Raw genomic sequence first — 20,310 nt, 5'->3', positions numbered from 1 at the left:
ATAAAGTGTAATGGATTCTGTCCTCACGCAATCGAACCAAAACCTCAGAATTCGACAAATAAGGTACAAAGGATAAGGAAGAGGCAAAGATATAAGAATATTGATAAAGGGCTAAATGATCACCTCCTTGCATAAGATAACTAACTGTGACATCCAAAATTACCCACACTTATAATTAGGGGCGACCACACCCAGGGGAATTAAGAAAACAAGATTGTAAATGAGGACGACTGTATTCCCCAATATATTCTGTTTTGGTGATTGAAAATTATACGATTCAAAAATTCAAAAATGTGCAAGATGTTGAGAATGACTTTTTTTTTCAGTATAATTTAAGCTAATAATACCGCCTTACAAATAAATCCTATGTTCATTTTAGTAGGTTAATAATCAAAATCTCCACCCAAAGAAAAACAAAAGAATAGCTGCCCTAATTACTAAAGTTTATCTTTCTAAATGAAATGTAAAATGAGAAATGAATCTTAAATCCCAGAGAGAGAGAGAGAGAGAGAGAGAGAGAGAGAGAGAGAGAGAGAGAGAGAGAGAGAGTGTGTGTAAAATTCGGGCATAGATTTATGCAGCTGATCCCACCACAAATACAGTTTAAATCAGAAATATTGTGCGCGTGACTGGGACCAGCCTCGGAAATCTCACGATTTCAAGAACTAGGAACCAAAGGGTAGTGTCGACTGTTACTTAATCCTGGGTTCCGAAAGACTCCATTTCCAAGGATCAATCAATGAAGCCCGCTTAAGCAGGAGAGGAGCGAATGCTTTACAGAGAGAAGGGAAAACGTTTTTTTAATTTTTCAAGAGGAAAAAAAAAGAATGGTTGGCCGATTAATCTGTTAAAAGATGGAACTAAAAAACTGGAAAATTATATAATTGTGGAGGTATGTTTAGGGTAGTAGTTTTGCTTCCTTTGAATATAGTTTCAAAAAGTTAACTCTGGGAGAAATAAATGAACTTAAATGAATGCATGCTTTAAGTCTATCTTCGGTAACTCCTCACATTTCCTTTTCCTATCTGTATCTTAAATCAAATAGATAAATCTTAATATTTTTTAGACTTTATCACATTTATTAAGAGTTTTAGTCTATAAAAATCAAGCTTTTTCTTTATATTAAGTCCTTTTCAAACAAGAATAAAATCAAGGTAATGTGATTAATTCTGATTTAATTGCTTTTTTTTTCTAGTTTGTGTGAGATATTCAAATCGCTATAACAAAACAAAAATATACACCAACTTGGGTACCGCTGATCCACATTTACATTTTAATAGATTAAGGAAGAAAAATGCCGGGTAAAAGGAAAAATGTTACGTGGTTTGATTGAAAATTATTCCTTTCCAAATGGAGGCCAAGGAGGATAGGCAAAGAAAAATCTGACGGAGAGAGAGAGAGAGAGAGAGAGAGAGAGAGAGAGAGAGAGAGAGAGAGAGAGAGAGAGAGAGAGAGAGAGCTCTTTAACAGATCCTAAAATACATATTGAACAATGTATAAATATATCACATCATTTCCAAAGTGTATGATGGGATGAATACGAATCTATACAACTGTTCTCACCATCATACAAGTTTAGGTTAAAGTTAGGTGGACCTCAACAGAGACAGCCTTGAAAATATCGCGATTTCCGGAATACGGGAACCAAAGTGCAGCGTCGGTTATGACTCAAGTCCGAAAACACTTTAGTTCAGTAAATCATTTAGTGAAGGCTGCTGCAGCACGAAAGGTTTTCCGAGAGCGGGGGAAGAAAGGTGTCCCGATGAATCAGCTACACAGGACACACGAATACAGAGTTTGAATCACATAGTTTATTACAGAGTTTGAATGACATAGTTTATAAGTATTTTTTGAAGTGTTTTCTTATGTGTCCTCGAAAGTTTAATCTTAAAAGTGGTTTCATTTCGGGAGCATTGTATTACATCGTAAAAATGAGCATTAAATGCTATTTCGGTAATTTGCTCACTCTTTTCTTCGAGTATTTTTTATTGAAAAATCTAAGACATAGATGAATGCATAAGATTGATTATCGTAATATTTTTATTACATTTTCCATTAATAATAATTTTATTTTATAAATTAAAAGCGTTCTTAGTCATTTTTCCTTTCTTTTCGCAAGAATGAATGAAATTAAAATAATATAATAGTAATATAATAATATACTGTAGCGTTATGTACAAAGTATTCAAATTCAAAAACAAAACAGAAATAAAAAGTAGCTTTGAGGATAAAATCAGCATTTACATTATAATAGATTCAGAATAAAAAGTGCAGACGGGAGACAAAAAAGGATTACTTTTTTCCAAATGGAGAGCAGGATAGATAAAGAGAGACAACCATGACTGAGAGAGAGAGAGAGAGAGAGAGAGAGAGAGAGAGAGAGAGAGAGAGAGAGAGAGAGAGAGAGAGAGAGATTAGCACTAGAACACAAAATACTTGGAACACGACGCATGAAGAATCTGAATATCATGTTCAAAAAAATTTTGCCTGATTGCAGAGAGACTCGACCCCTAGTGTCACTTTCCCGGCCAATACTTTCTGTTACGACGCAACAAAACATCAGAAGCAGAAAGTCATAAAAAATCCCTTGATTCCGTTAACGGAGGCTTAAGTTCCGGTTGTTATCTAATCTGGTGTTCCACTTAGATCTCCAATCCAGGAATCAATCAGCTGAAAAATTCCGAAGTGAGAAAGAAGCGAATGTTGGAAACTGAAGAGATTTTTTTATTTTTTATTACGAGAGATGGATAATATAAGAAGTGTGATTAACCAGTCAAAATAAATACAGAATGAAAATTAAAATTACATTAAAAGAATGTTTTTTTGAAAAAGTAACAAGTTGACTCAGTCGCAAAGGGGATCATATGCATTTAAGAAAGAGAAAGGATGTTTGTAATTTACACCTGAATGATAATTACAAGAAATATTTTTGTATGAGACAGGTTTGGTACTGATGGGTCCTTCTTCTTGTGTGTACACAGTATTTTATTTTTAGGTGTCATTAATTGCCTGGGAGTGAGATAACAGCTACAATAAAGATCATGCGATTAATCAGTTAAAAGAGATAGATCAAGATATTGAAAAACTGATTTATGTGAAAGTGTCTGTAGATCAGTTCTAACTTTTCTTTGAGTTTTTGTCTTTTACTATGTTTCAAAAAGATAGATGGCAGTCAATAAAATGTTTTTGTAAATAAGTTTTTATTTTTTTTTGTTCCCATAGAATAGTAGTCATCTAGATAACAAGGTAGAAATAAACAAGTAAAAATTGCGCCGGAGCTACTTCAGCGCAATCGAGCTTTCTATACAGCGTATAATAGTGTGTGAAACTTTTAGCCGCGGCGCATGAAACCTTCAGCCACGTCGCGGTGGTGCCCTGCGTTGTTGGCACCTATAGCAGTGCCAGACGCACAGTCATGGCTAACTTTTCACCTTAAGTGAAATAAAAAATTACTGGGGCTAGGGGGCTGCAAATTGGTATGTTTGATGATTGGAGGGTGGATGACCAACATATCAATTTGCAGCCCTCTAGCCCCAGTAGTTTTTAAGATCTGAGGGCAGACAGAAAAAGTGAGGGCGGACAGACAAAGCCATCTCAATAGTTTTCTTTTACAGAACATTAAAAACAAGAAAACCTAAAATAGAATAAAATGTACATTTAAAAAAAAAATATTAGTTTCTGTCGTTTTTTAGAAACTGACTTTATCAAATGATAAGTTTCCTGCTTATTTATTCCATAACATTCAGCACATTTCGATGAAACGTGATTGGTATTATAAATTTTTATACCCGTTCCTTTTTCCTCTTCGTTTGCAGCACTTCCAAAAGTATATAATCACTATAACAAAACAGAAATAAAATTCAACTCGGGACTAGTAATCCACATTTACATTTTAATAGGCTAAGGTTCAAAGATGCCTATGGGATAAGAAAAATTAAGATACTACTTGATTTGATTAAAAAGGATTACTTTTTTTTCCTCCAAATGGAGAGAAAGAAGGATAACGAAAGACAAATCCAGCTGAAGAAGAAGAAAAAGAAGAGAGAGAGAGAGAGAGAGAGAGAGAGAGAGAGAGAGAGAGAGAGAGAGAGAGAGAGAGAGAGAGTTACTGCTATTGATTATCAACGCCAGTGTTGATCAAGTCACGGTACGGAGAGGATGTTACTCTCTCTCTCCGTCGCTCCTCGCTGCCCAACGGAGGGAGAATTAGATGTTCCTTCGATAACAGGAAATAACAGTTGACTGTGTGATGTTAATGAAAATTAATTTAACTGTCTCTTTTCTGACAGACGCGCCCCTTTCTCCCAAGTGAATATTTTTTTTTAAGAAAGTGATGCAAATATTTATGATGCATGTAGTTCTGAAAAGAATCAGTGGGGTCTGGTAATAATAGTGACGTGCTTGGAAATGATTTTGTTCGAGGCTATCGTGAGCGAGAGAGGAAAATAATTTCAAAATATATTTTGTATGCTGTCACTGGGCAATCGGAAGTTAGCGAAACATAGACACTTTAAAATCTTAGGAATATAAGAATGAATAATGGCAACCGTCGTTCTCAAGATGTGATCATATGTTAAGAACACATTTATAAATATTAGAGAAAAAGTGAGGTCTCACTAAAGAATACGTATTTCACTAGCGGTGAACTGGGGAAAACATGATTGATAATCAAAGTATAGGAAAGAATTATTGACACCAAGCAACGAAAATGTAATTGATATTCAAAACACTGGAAAAAATTATTGACACCAAACAATGAAAATGTGACTGATATTCAAAATACTGGAAAAAATTACTGACACCTAGCAATGAAAACGGAAAGAGAATTCAGTGTACGTAGACATACGGCACAAACTTACACACCTTGAAGGGTTGAGTTTTTTTTTTTTTTTTTTTGAAATCACATCAGTAATTCCTAACCCTGACATTCACCGTAAGCAGATGGATGAGTTGACTTGTTTTACGCCCCTCGCTCTGAATTAACCATACATGAATTGCATGGGGGCGCCATGTCCCTCTCTTTCCGGGGACGTCTCGGACGTCAGCTCACTCTCGAAGGAACTGAGATTCCACTCGACGAGTAACAAGGTCACCGTCGCTTGCGGGGTCGGGTTTCCTTCAGTTATCCCTCAGGCGACCTTTCGGAGGAGAAACAACATTGCCGTGTTGTTGCTTTTTTTAATGATCACTTCCTCCACCGTGGTCCCTGTTGATCCGAGGCAAGACAGGAGGACCCTTTCCCCTATAGGATTTGCCAAGGAGTCCTTTGGCAGGCACTACAGCCAAAGATGGTTTATGAGGAAGAGAAGAACCCCCAGTCTGAAAATAGCAAAGCCAGTCGAAAGTTCCCCCCTGCATGATCCTCCCAAGGGGAGCCTTCAAACTTCAGGTAAACTTGATCCAAAAGTACTTGAACAGATGAAGCCCTATTTCCACTCTCCAGGAGGTATCTCAGACCCTAATGAGAACCAGACAATTCCTAGTTCCCAAATACCTTCCACATATGTTCCCTTGAAAGATGAACTTTATAATAAAAAAACAAAATTTAAGCCCTTTTCCACAATGTCCAGCTTTGTAAATGTCAGCATAAATTCAGCGTTCACTTCATCATCAGTGTTTAATACATTATTAAGTAAAAGAGTTGCGATATTAAGTTACGGGAAAACTTCTAGGAAAGTTAATAACAAACAAGTAATTTGCTACGGGATGGGTAGGTTGAAACATTTTACTAATATTAGCTGTCGTATTTGTGGTGTAACGAATAGAACGTCTGATTACTTAGATTTTGTTCTAATAAATAAAAAGGAACTGATAGGTTCAAAGGTGATTAAATGTGCTCATAATGTTAGTGAAGAAAATGTAAAACCAGTTAATGTATCGCTGCCATTGCTTCAAGAAGTTTATCCACTGCCGAAGACAGACTTGCCTGGAAAGGAGTGTAACTGTTTGAATCTTTTCAACAAAACCCTACAAAGACGGTTGCGAGCAAAGTATAAAAAAACAAGAATTTTTGATGTGAAAAGGAAAATTCAACCAAATATTTTTCATCAAAAGTCTCATTTCAACCAAACGAGTGGGAGGAAAGACGTAGATAATTTTCAAGTAAATAGTAAAGTCAATGTAACAAACAGTCTTTCAGTTCTATTGAAAAATGTAAATCCCCTGGGGAGACATAGCACGGTAAAGGAAACTTCAAAAGCAAAGGGTCACATCAGACGGAAGCGATTTCTTTCCTCTTTTGTAAATGCTAAGAAAACTTTTAGTCGTAGAAGCAAAAAGAGTAAGAAGAACATGTCTCCGTCTGGAAAAGAAAACAAACGAAAAAGATACAGTTCATTGTACGGACAGAGAGTTTTAACAAAGGAAAAGTCCGGTTGGAAAATCTTACTTCTCTCAGACAAAACTTACAGTTCTGAAAGAGAGACGTTTGATAGTGATATCAGGAATATACTCAATGTAAGAAGGTACATCGCCGAGAATGGAGAGGGTTTTTCGTTAAAACCTAATTCACAGAAGGAAAACATTGATCATAAAAATCGAAACTGCTCAAAAACAGGGCTCCCTGATTTTAAACTGCGCCCCATGTCAGGCGAGAAGGATCCCACGAGGACATGGGAAAGTGAAAAAGATAAGGGGTCGTGGAAAGAAGTATCTCCAATATACAGAATCTCTTCAAAGGAAAATTATGAATTACCATGGATTTTTCCAGAAATAAGAAATCCGAACACCTCTCATCTATTAGTGGAAATTCCAGAGTCCTTCGCGACAAAGAAAAGGAACAGGAGAGAAAGGGAAAACATGTGCAAGGAAACCATACAAAACGCGTATCCACCAGCCAGTAGGTCTCGTAGTTTATTGGCTTTAAACAACACCTCCAACAAACCTCCAACAACAACTCAACGACAACCATCAAAGGCGCTGCTCAGCCGGAGAGTTAGAACGAAAAAGGCGAGGAGAAAAATCCACGCCAACAACAACGAACGCAAGGAAAAAATAGGGGACACATTTGATGAAAATATCGCCGGCGAGAGTCTCCACGAGAGACGGAGTTTTCGAGATCCTGTGGGATATTCAGGTGCGTCAGAAAGTTCAAAAGGAATTGATGAGCCTCTCGAGACCAACTTTCTCAATACCAGAAAGTCAGAGGGAGATGCAGAAACTTTTCCCGGTGATGAACGCAGTCTCGCAAAAAATCTTGGTCCGCCAAGAGGACATCAGAAGATGATGGGTCCTCGGCGAAAGCGAAAAAGTATGCACTAATTCTTCTTAAGTAGGTTAATTGCTATAAACCTCTCTCTCTCTCTCTCTCTCTCTCTCTCTCTCTCTCTCTCTCTCTCTCTCTCTCTCTCTCTCTCTCTCTCTCTCTCTCTCTCTCACACACACACACACACATATCCATACTCACATATTCACTTATTCCATCGACTTCGAGAATGGTTCAAATTCTTGCAAGCACTCAAGGCTGCGAGGGGAATACAGATTGGATATTGCAAAACGTCTGTGCTCTCATGCCTGGAAAACTTTTTCTGTATTTACATTGAAATGAATGACATTTTTCTGTATTCTAAATAGCCGGAGGGAAAACCTTATGCAGTGTACGAGATAAAAAAAAATATTGCAAGCATCTGGAAACCATAATACACACAAACACACACGCTATATATATATATATATATATATATATATATATATATATATATATATATATATATATATATATATAATATATATATATATATATATATATATATATATATATATATATATATATATATATATATATATATACATAATTTTATATATATATATATATATATATATATATATATATATATATATATATATATATATATATATATATATATATACATATAGGGCAAATTGGAGTAACGGAAAGGCGTTCTTTTTCTTTATCCATTTATTAATAAGCCGAGGGTTTCGTATCTCTTGATACTTTTCCAGACTGAAAAAGCGATGAACTTAAACAGTACTTTTGCATAAACACTAAAAGGTATACACATTATATACTCAACACCATGTTGAAGGACAATTAAAAATAAAAAAGGAAAACCTAAAAAACATCTAAAAGATATTTAAAAGACAACCTAAAAAAACTCTAAAAGATAATTTAAAAAGTATTTAAAAAAGAACAACAGCAGGAGAAGGCCAGGGCCAATACGAAAAGCAAAAGGCACCTACAGACACCGGCAGTGTAAAGCAAACTGACACAGGGAACCAAAGCATTTATCAATACGTCGGCGCATTAATAAACGGATAAAGAAAAAGAACGCCTTTCCGTTACTCCAATTTGCCTGTTGTTTGAGCGTCTGCTCCTGTCTTCATTATATATATATATATATATATATATATATATATATATATTATATATATATATATATATATATATATATATATATATATATATATATATATATATATATATATATATATATATATATATATATATATATATATATATATATATATATATATATATATATATATATATATTTATATATATATATATATTTGCTTGCGTATTTTGCGCGTTTTTGTATTTCGTACCCATGTTCATTCGTACATATGTTTGCGTACAGCAGATTCGAAAACGTTTCTGTGAATGGTAAACATACATCCACGGTACTTTAACACACTATCACAGGCACATCTAGGTCGCGTGTTGGAAGTCGTTACTGTCGTGGTGAAGTGATCATAATAAATATGAGAGAGAGAGAGAGAGAGAGAGAGAGAGAGAGAGAGAGAGAGAGAGAGAGAGAGAGAGAGAGAGAGAGATCTGCACAAAATCTTCAGTTCAAGGTTTTTATTTGAGTTGCGCGTACAAATTATTCTCAGTAAAGAAATATCTCTTGAAGAATTGTTTGCCCACCGATGTAAAATTATTTCAGTGAAATGTTATTTTATTTCAGCTAATGATAGACCCTGCCTGGCCTTTCGTGATTCGAAATGTTATTTTTTTGGGGTATTTTTGTGTTTTCATTCACCAGTTTGTCAACCATTACGGTGGTTATTTCGGTTAATTTTATTGGCTAGCTGACGTTTTTAAGGGCAAGAAGTGTTATGAAACATATGTTTTTCTTTTACCGAATATTTTTTTTATTTGATTTTCATCTTTTGGTAGAAGTGTTATGAAATACTTTTTTTTTTAATTTACATATTTTTATCATTCCTGTTTTAGCAATTTCAGTATTAGTTTATATTATAATTTTTAAATGGATATAAATTACGTCAAAGAGGTATTACGAAACGCCAGTTTCTTTATTATTATTGTTTGATGATTGCAGTCACCAATCAAACTGCCAGATCGAACACATTCCTTTTTATAGTGGCTATACTATTAAAAATGATGAAATACTTGTTTTTAGACTACGGTGTAATAGCCTATATTTCCCTCTGTTGTTCATTATTCACCAGCCATTTTACTAGTAAAGCTATCTATGATTCGTTACTGCCTTCGTTAATGAAGATCAGAATTAATTGCAAGGGTAATGAATAATATGTAAGTCACTCACAAAGTAAGCTTCATACCAATATGAAACTACTTTTGCTCACAATTTCTGGATGATTTTGTAATTTCCCTCATTGTTGGTATCATTATTGCTTTTACTGGCCTTCTTTCCTGTTAAATCATATTCATTGTAGCCACTGTTTGGAGGTAATTTATCTTCATAAAAAAAAAAAAAAACAGAAAATGATTTCGTGATTCATTCCTTCATTTTTTTTATATTATTTGTATATTGTAAGAAATGGTGAGAGACCTTTGTTTATTCTTTTTAAATAGTAAGATTTTTCGAAAATTATGAGGAATGTTTGAGTTTTTAGTCTTTTAGTTCAGTACCCATGTCCTTTGAATATTTTCTCAACTATTGTTTGCTTCTCTGAATGTTACTGACTATTAAGAGTTGCGTGAAAATTCAAGTGTTTCCAACTCTTCAAAAGGTGAACCATCATTCAGCATCACCATCGCAATAGTGGTGTTTCATTATCATTAAAATATTAGCATATCCTCATAAATGGATGCTATCGTTTTGTCCTTGACTACTTGCCACAAGTGAATCATAGAAGGTTTGCCAAGATGACGATGTCACGAAAAAAAACCTCCACAACGGCAATGGAAATTTCCCAGAATGTAATAATTCGAAACATATAACATTAATATAAATTCTCATGTCAGCCAATTTCCAGTCGTGTGTCATCTTGAAGTCTAGGGGCATCTCATGCAAGAGGCTGCATCTCTGAAGAGATTAAAAAGAATGTCAGAAATTTTTCTGATACGGCTGTTAGGGATAAAGACGTGGAATTAAAAAAAGCGAAAAGTGCTCTTTTCACTAGGGTGAATTCTGTGCAGTTCAAATGGAGATTTCATCTTTTTATTTTCGGGAGCAATGACCACTGAGACACTCACGGTATTCACCGCCATAGTGAAGTTAACCAATTTCATAAACAGCTCAGCAGATAACTAGATATTATACTTATAAATAATTTTCCTTATAGGGATCATTCTCTAGACTAGCTGAGATCCATCACAGGCACTTATTTCATTGTATGTCACTAGAAGCCTGATGCTTGATTGTGGGACACGAGCCCAGCGTGGTTTTTCCCCGTTTGATGGTTCCCGGGGTCTTTCGCTAGTGGGGCAAATGCGTTCTTTATCCACCTGTTTATTATTATTATTATTATTATTATTATTATTATTATTATTATTATTATTATTATTATTATTATTATTATTATTATTATTAAGGCATACGTAACGTTACGGAACAGAAATGCCATATGTAAAAAAAGAACAAAACAAAGATAACAGAATGAATCTATATAAAACGAAAAATAGAAATAAGACTGGTAAATAATTACCCGTTTTCGTATAATATTGCAAAAATCGAAGTATTGTGTGCCTGCAGGTAATTTGCAGCGTTAGACACTCTTAAACTCACTAACTTCAACATCCAAATCATGTCAAAGAGAGCTTTTCCAGCAGTTTTACAGTGAAGAAACATAAGACCCTTAGATCTACGTAATGTATATAACATCACAAAAAATTAATAGAACAGAAATGACGAGGCTTGGCGTTACAAATAACAAGCATTTAGTCAAGAGGCTTGAACAGTGTGGATGACGGTGGAAGTTTCCTCACGAATTTAAACTTATGAAAGGAGGTCAAACAAGAGATGGAGTTATGTCACAAGGGTGGCTGCTACCACGCAGGTATTTAGTATTCTGTTGGCACGTCTTCTACTGTCTCCTCCACTCTTAAAGATTCTCCGCTTTCACTTTTTTTCGAAATAAACTCTATTCTTTTATAAAAAAAAAAAAATGTGCGTTGCTAGCGGAGAGTTACCAAAATTCCTCCTCCGTATTCGATTGCTAAAATGATAAGAGTAAAACAAGGGGTTTTAGGCGATAATAACCATAGAAAAAAAAAGGTAGAATCTTGGACTTGAAGTATAAGAAATAAAGATCATAAATATAGTAACCAGAAACCTTATGAACAATAATCGGCATTCATTTAGCATTAGATATTATATTTTTCAATGTTTATTCTTGAACAGCGACAAATTGCCTTCTTTTCCCAAAGTTAATTTACGAATATTTGCATGGGATTAATTGGAATCACATCTTTTTGTTCATCTACTGAACGATATAAAGCAATAGCCTTGAACAATCTATTTACGGATTTTGCTCCAATTCGCAATAACAGCTGATGTTTGTCTGTTTTCTTGTGATACTTTCGAATCAAAATGTGTCAAATTATAATAAGTAGGTGTCATGACACCAGACACTGCTTTCAATGTGTTCCTTTGATGTTTGTAGCTCTCCGTCATGGTATTTATCGCCGAGACTACCAGATGAAAGGAACATGGCTTCAAACGCAAACAAAAGACAAACAAAGGTCACAATTTTGGTGAGCCTCGTGTCTTAACTTCAGTTAAGTAACGACATTGTACAAGACAGTTATCCTTCAGCCAGCTGGAAGCTAATTTGGTTCGCCTCGCCAAAGTATAATCAAGTAAGACTCGTACCATGCTGTCCTGGACTCGTTCATTTCCTCTACCTTTGAATTATGGGGGTAAAGGACTTGTATGCAGATTTCATTGTCACGGCTCATAGGTCATTTATCTCCCTCCACTCCTAAGCTCGGGATTATATTTCAGCCTCTCTTTAGAATCCTGTGAGAGATGTGTCTATCACCCTTACCAGAGTGAATCATAACTCTGTTTCCCTTTTCTTGTTTACTCCTCGCATCCGCTGGCAAAGGGTATGCGCCTGACTGACCCATAACCCTTGCTGTATAAAGAACGTCAATGATTTTATATTAACATTATAGGGAAATTTATTAATTTTTTCTTTCATTAACATTGTTAGTTTAGACCAAAGGGAACGGATGGGAAGCAAAACACAGAAAGCAATGCAGATGAGGCCGAATGGTAACTGCAAAGATCCTATTTACAGTGTGCCATGTAAGGAACGCTGTAATTGGTGAATCCTAGAGGATATCTGCTGTCAAACTCACCTTTACATCAGGATTTGATCTTCATAAAATTTAACAGGCATAGCTATTGGCCCCTCCCCACACAAAAGATAAAATAATCATTAGGTTTCTTTGGTATTAGGTTAAACAAAATAATATATAATTTACATAAACATCTTCCAGAAACGCAAGTATTACTATCATCTAGAGAATGTTATGTATGAAAACTTATTATGAAAAGTTACTTCTTTTAATATTTTATCGTTGTTTGAATATTATCATTAAGAGTAATGTTTGTATTAGCAGTAATAATATTAAAAGCTGTTATTATTTTTAACCACTACTGATTTGGTGCATGAACAAGACTGTATATAATTGTTAAATGAACCTAAAAGTAATATTCTGTGAACGATGATTCAAATGAGGAGTCTTTGCAGCATCCAGAAAACCACTTAATAGAGCGAAGATTTTCTAAAAACAGCTCATCATCAAGTACAGATAGGGATTATGAATGCATTATTGTAAGAAGTAAGGTTACCTTTTTATAAAAAAAAAAAAAAAAACACACGAAAAATTTGTTAAACAAAAGTGATTATAATTGCAAATATAAAGATATTTCAGTTTCTAAGCAACATTTCATAAATATGAAACAGAGCCTAATTAGCAGAGTAAATGAAGGTAATATATGCGAAAAAAAGCATGATAATGATTCTTAAATACATCTCTGTTTATCAAATGATTTATTAAATTAAACAATTACGTATTGTATATGGTAGACGAGTACGTAACAGAAGAACCACAACCCTTTTAGCTGAATCTTTGAACAAAGCTATATCTTATAATAACTAGTTCTTAAAGTAAAACGCTGAGCCAGCCATTACTGCAACAATTCAAGGCATTTCTTTTGATGAGAATGGTTTTGTCAGTAGAAAAAATAACGTAATTTGCGGAGCGGACGAAAATTTTACATGGGAAAAGCACATTATTCATCCTGCACTTGCAATTTCTCGACGCTACACGTACTTTCTTAATGAACTGGTTTGTCTGGGGCTGTGAATGCTAACGAGTCCTTTCTATGTGCTCAGGAACCGTGAAAATTTAGATGCTTTCAAAATGAGAGCATTTAATTTTATTCTTCAAGTCATTCGCTCTAATGTAAATCGCTTTTAGTAGGAGGTTTGAATTGCATTTTCTCATTTAATTTTCATGGAGCTTTTCCCACAGTTGTGATCTTAACTGTGTATCTGCTTACTACATTGTTAAATTTTGCTCGGTTGTGAACTTAACTGTGTATCTGCTTACTACATTGTTAAATTTTGTTCGGTTCTCTGTCTCGTTAAGAAATCGACAGAATAAAATACATGAACGCGTAAGAAAATACTGTTAGGTTTTGTCTTTTAATTTCTGTTCATTTGCAGATAACGTATTTCAGTTTAATTACTTAAGCTCTCTGAGGGGGAGAAAAGAATGAATTTTCCTGTATTATTCTTTGTCTTCGAAATATCCTAAGAATATCTGTAAATTGTTAATCGCCATTCTTGTAAAAACAGTAAATGAAATAAACGCAACGTTGCTTTAACAAGATCATAATAATAATAATAATAATAATAATAATAATAATAATAATAATAATAATAATAATAAATTTCAGAGAACAGGGGAAAAGATATTATTATTCAAGATTACTTTATTCTGTTCCTTTGTACTCTTTCTTCACCCAATCCTTGGTTTAACTATCAGCTACAGAGAGATCAAAGCAAGCCTGTTTCGAATCTCTTTCTGGTTTGAAACTCACTGCTTTCAAAAAAATTTATTTGTGAAGAGGAAAAGTAACAGGGACTTAACCTCCTTCTAACCGTTCCTTTTTCTCTTCAATGAACAATAAACCTAAAATCTTACAGGACTATTTAATGCCCTTTATTATCACGTGAATTCTATTAGAGGACTCTAGTTTCATCTCATTTTGGCATGTCTTTCCTTTAACTAATCACTAAATGATTTAATTCCTTACGGTCCTGTCTATTATGAATACTATATACAAGTACAATCTTTGTTTAATTTTTTTTTTTTTGGAATAATAATAACTAAAAATTTAGGAATTACGCATTTTGAAATTAGAAATGAACAGCAACACGTCTTAGAGTATCACATCATGAGCCGAGGTAGAATGTTTCTAAGAAGAGACTTATGCTCTTTAGATAAGGTGTGCATTTAGTCTGAGCTATTCTATCAGACTTGTTTTGGATTTAAGCTGTAACGTTCCCCTTTCTTTGAAGACTCTTCACACAACTATTCTCTTTGTTCGAAGAGAAGGTAATTCTTTCCGTCTACTTAATACACAAGCTCTTTCCTCCAGCTTGGATTCAACTTCCTTGTAACTCCTCTACTTCCACTCCCACAGGTAATGTATGGAAGACACTTTCACATCTTTCCCAGCATTTGAGTGGAATTTTTTGCATTCGTCAGTATTCCTGACACTTGTCTCTTCTAAAGAGACAGGGCTGTCATTACGTTAAAGATGAAATTCGCTATCTCTTTCCTTCTTTCGTTCGTCTAGAACTCTGCAAAACCTAGCATTGAGACGGTGTTCAGAAAGCCTCTTCATGCAGACCGAAACGTGATGCACAATAACTTAAAACAGCGAGTATTATGGACAATTAGATAAACGAGTATTTCCATTACCATTAACTGAAATTGATACGGAGTCCATGAAATGAATTATATATTTTTTCGTAATGTCATTCATCGACGAAAAAAATGCACAATCAGAATTAAAACAATAAGCCAATAGCATTGAACCGTTCAGTCATGACAGATTTTATATCACTCGTACATTTTGGAGCTACAGGTATTAAGGATCGTCCGTAAAAAAAGGAAAATTTATCTAGTTTCTTTTATCGTTTAACAATGAAGTCTAAATATTGCCATAAATAAATATTAACCATTTGTTGATTATAAGCATTTTCTTACGTTTACTAAAAAAATATACTTAATAAATTTTTTCATAATTTAGAAGATCAGATTAGCTTATATCTAAAGAGGGGACTGCTTTCCCAGAGGTATTTATGATAACATAAGCAACTATTTGCTAAAATATTATTATTATATTATTATTAATTCAGAAGATGAACTCTATTCAGAAGGAACAAGTCCACAGGGGCCATTGACTTGAAATTCAAACTTCCAAAGAATCTGGTGCTCATTAGGAAGTAAGACACGGAAATACAGAAAGAATGGATCTCACTTATTAAAAAGAAAAAAAAAGAATTAATAAACAGATAAATAACAATAGGGTAGTAATGCATTGCATCTTCGCTTGAACTTTTGAAGTTCCAATTGCAAGACATCCTCAGGGAGACTGTTCCACGGTCCAACGGTGTGAGGAATAAAGGACCTCTGGAACTCAGAAGTTTCACAGCGAGGCACATTTACTGTGTACTGGTGCTGCTGCTGTTTCACTTATGAAAAATCAAACAAGAGACCATCCGTCGATGGTCCAAGTCATTTGTTCTTTTATAAGGGGCCTTTATGGATCGACTCACGGGCGAATGTTTCTGACATCTTTTTGTTGCCTGCTTCTGGAGTTTGCCCAGAGCAGACAGTTTGGTGACCGCAAGAGTGAAGACGTCTGTGTTCGTTGTGTTGATGGGATGGAAGAATATGCTCTCCTCTACTTTACCAGCTGATGACAACATCATTTAATCCAGTACACCGTAAGCCTGTGCTATGAGCGTCATTAGATTACGTAGCGAATTTTCTGAGCAAATTATTTCTTTGTTTACTAGGCCATAGCATGTATGCTATGTTTGTTTTAGCCCATTTCCGCAGAAACATGGCATTAGTCCTACAAGCATGGCGTTCAAATTATTTATAAACTTATTTACAGAATGGATAGCATTAATCATTATACTTATCTAAATGAATACTGACTGCTCTCTGAAATAACAGCAATGCAAATTCACATGACAAAATAAACATTTCTGGGTAAATATGTTAGTGTTTTCGTCATAAAAAAATTGATCCTTATGACAGCACCTTTGGTGAATCTAAGTCTGGTTAACCATAAAGAACGTCTGGTATTTTAGGACTTTCATAGACTTAGTTTGTTTGCTCTTCAAATTCTTCTTAACTTTTATTCCTTTATCTTTGTGGAACAAAGTGCAAATTCCAGACTTCTATTCCTTTGAAACAAACACAAAAGTTATTCTGGATAAACAAAAGTGGGCTCGCTGTTTCCCAACAAGGGGGAGAACGACTTGAAGTTTGCTTTTAAAAGAAATACTAGTTAAAAGAGTCTCAGCGAGAGAAATATTTATTTCTTCTATATGACCTGACGAGTGACCTTTACAGCTTTCAAAATCTTGTACGGTTAGTCTTTCCCCTTCCCCTGCATTACAAAGTACTAGAAAGAACAGGGGGTAAAAATACTGAAGAAACAATATGTTTTAATAAACAAACCTTTCTTACCACTCTTCGGCTGTGCTACCCTGACTCCGTTAGATGTTTCTCTCGTTTTGTCATCTGCAGACTAAGAACATCACCAAACATAACCTCTTTTCTCTATTATTATTATTATTTTATTATTATTATTATTATTATTATTATTATTATTATTATTATTATTATTATTATTATTATTATATTGCTAACAGATTCAAAATTTCGTGAAAAACAATCTATGTAATAAAAATCCACAATTATATAGTAAATATATTATCATGTAAAATATGTAAAATAAACCATATTTTACATAGTAATTAATATATTTACTATATAATTGTGGATTTTTATTACACACATTATTATTATTATTCATATGAAACAAGTCCACAGGGACCACTAACTTGAAATTCAAGCTTCCAAAGAATATGGTGTTCATTAGGATGGAAGTAAGAGGAGGTAAAGGGAAATACAGAAAGAAGAGATCTCACTTATCAAAAAAAAGAAGAAGAAATTAATACCCGCAGGTTAATAAATAGATGAAAATGAATTAAAATGCAAGGAGAATAGCGTCTTCGCTTGCACTCTGAAGTTCCAACTGCACGACCTCCTCTGGGAGACCGCGATGAATGACAGCTTCAATGTAAATATCTCGGTCACCATTCCCTCTACATTGATGTCCGACGTCTCTTTTGAAGTGATTTGCACGACGTTCTGTGAGTGTAAAAATTACTGATTGCTACTTTGGCATGATGGCCATCATTATGCAAACAATCCTTTTGGTGGAGATATTTCTCGGCAGAAAATAAATTTACATTTGCCGAGTCGTTTGTCTTTCATGGTCACGAAAGGGAAGTCATGTCCGAGACATAACCATTTGTTGTTAAATATACTTCAACTGAATTCACTAGGATGTAAAAAACAAGCACGAGCAGGCACACACCCAACTGTACACACTACACACACACACACACACACACACACATATATATATATATATATATATATATATATATATATATATTATATATACACACACACACACACACATATATATATATATATATATATATATATATATATATATATATATATATATATATATATATATATTTTGTGTCATTTTTCTTAATAATTTCGGGACTCAGACACGTTTTGTGTCATTTTTTAATTTCTGGGACTCAGATCAAATAAGAAAGTAGCACCCATAGCTATGAACATTTTCTGAGGCCTACATGTTACAAATCTTCCTCTACCAAATACCAACTACATATAACTATACAGAAGACTCAGACAAAATATTTCAACGCCCTGTGATATATACAACACCATTCAGCCCTCGCTACCCCTCTCTGGATAAAATAAAAACACCTTTGTTCTAACACCCTGGTTTTAAAAGTGCCACAAAAGCCACTTGTTCGCCTTGAAAGCATCTACATTCGCTCCTTTATTTATTCTTCACCCCATCCACGAACATTGAAAATCACAAAACTAAATAGCTTTTCCGTGTTTTGCCAATGATACATTGTTGATGGTCATCAGACAAACTAATGGTTATATTTTCAGTTTGGTTTTCAGGAAAATAATTTTTATCAAGATCGTTCGTACGAACAATTAATTCCAGTGAATTTTATACTGTGGGAATGATTACTCTTAGTGAATTTATACCAAAACAATTAACTGAATAAATAATGATTCTCACTATATATGCAGACTAATTGAATGTTTCTCATCGAACATTCTTGGCTTTCTTTACGCTGCGGCAAAGCTATTTTTGAGTTCAAGACATCATTATTCATTTCCATTTCAAAAACTTCGTAAACCATTCCTAACTTTTCAAAGGCATTTCACATGCTTACATAAAATTCTCATCAGTGATATGTCAACTTCTCTCAAGAATTTCAAACTCATCCTTCACTGACATTAGAAGATACATCTAACGTTCCTTGGCGCCCATTTCCTGCGCTTTTATATCTGTAATATGGTATCACCTTTACATCTATGTACATTTTCATCTTCGCTAAAATCAACCAGAGACACTGATAGTGTAGCCATCTCAGAGTGGATAAAAATGCTGCCTGGTCCTTGCTCGCAAAATGTCTTGTAACACCAATGAACTGATATATAAAAAAGCAATTGATTGCCCTTGGAAACCTTCGAGGAAAACTGACCTTTAGATGCAGACGAAGCTCATTCATGTGAAGCACAAAAATTTTCCTTGTATTGCTGTAGCAAGTTGTCAGATGTCATATAATACTCTCGCTGCTCTATGCAGTGTGACGTGACCAGTCTGCTTGCTATTTAGTTCTGACAGCCACATACCGGCAGATACTAATGATGGAAGAGAAGAAAGGTGGACACTACTTAATATTATTTTCTTTAGATCAAGAAATAATTACTCTACGTAATCTGTTACACAGGAAGAGGTGTAACAGGAACACAACATATCTTACTTTTTATATTTGGGAATGGCAAATAAACACTCATTAGATGTACAAATGAACTGGTGTTTAAAATATAACCAAGACATTGTACCGCAAATGTCTACTGTGTTCATAAAATATTACATAAGTATATGAGTCTTTGTACTGTTCATTATTGCCACCCCTTGAAGTATAATTAGTGTTATAACATATAACTCCAACATCGTTACGTATTTACCTGAAAACTTGTACACTAAATAATACGCTTTCCTTCATTTTATTCTTTTAAAAAGAAAATGGGAATTAGAAAATACTCTTCCTAAAAGTACTTGATTCGGGAGAATAACTCAGCAAGAAGTAAATCGAAAACTGTTTGTAGGAGAGGATTCTGGGGAGCAATGCCCTATCCTTACGTGATGAAAAGCGCATGTTTACAAGTTCCAGAAAGGCTTAGATATGTCAGAGGCAAATTTTTTCTCGAAAAGTTTAAATATTCTGATGTTCTATCATTTGTCATCACGACTGCGCGAAAAACAACGCCGGGCGTCTTCCATTGTTTTCAGGATTGTTTTCAAACTGGCCACAGTGATCTAAAATTGAAAAGAGAAAGCGTTTTGTTTACCAAGGAAAACAATATGAAAAGACTGTATTTGCTGTCTGAAAAGTTCCTCAGTCTATTTTTTTGAAATGTTTCAAAGACCGCATGTGCATTTTTGTAAATTACTTTTTTTTCAAGTTTGTGAGTAGGACGGTGGATCCATACATATAAATACGTATACGCGTGACACTAGTATGAATTAAATAAATCTATGAGAGTATGTAAATGATATCACGTATATAAATGAAGAATTTCTATTTGTAAATGAAAGCACTTGCTTTATTCCTTAACTATTTAGGATTTAGCCTTCTAGTTGCGTTATAAAATTATGGTGGTTTATAGTTTGGCATCGTACCTGA

General features: G+C 34.3%; 1 protein-coding gene across 2 annotated transcripts in view; it reads left to right on the top strand.

Annotated features, from left to right (window-relative positions):
• The first annotated feature begins 4,129 nt into the window (after positions 1–4,129).
• LOC136829292 (neural cell adhesion molecule 1-like) overlaps positions 4,130–20,310 on the top strand; it is a 78,338-nt gene continuing 62,157 nt past the window's right edge. The window contains exon 1 of one of the 2 annotated variants that reach the window (XM_067087638.1): positions 4,130–5,389. In XM_067087638.1, coding sequence (XP_066943739.1) covers positions 4,990–5,389 — 400 coding nt within the window. In that variant the 5' untranslated portion in view covers positions 4,130–4,989. Of the gene's footprint in view, positions 7,250–20,310 lie in introns of both variants that reach the window. The other variant, XM_067087637.1, reaches the window with a different exon arrangement.

Source organism: Macrobrachium rosenbergii, chromosome 44, assembly GCF_040412425.1.
Source record: "Macrobrachium rosenbergii isolate ZJJX-2024 chromosome 44, ASM4041242v1, whole genome shotgun sequence".
NCBI lineage: Eukaryota > Metazoa > Arthropoda > Malacostraca > Decapoda > Palaemonidae > Macrobrachium > Macrobrachium rosenbergii.
This window is presented reverse-complemented; position numbering and strand designations above follow the sequence as displayed.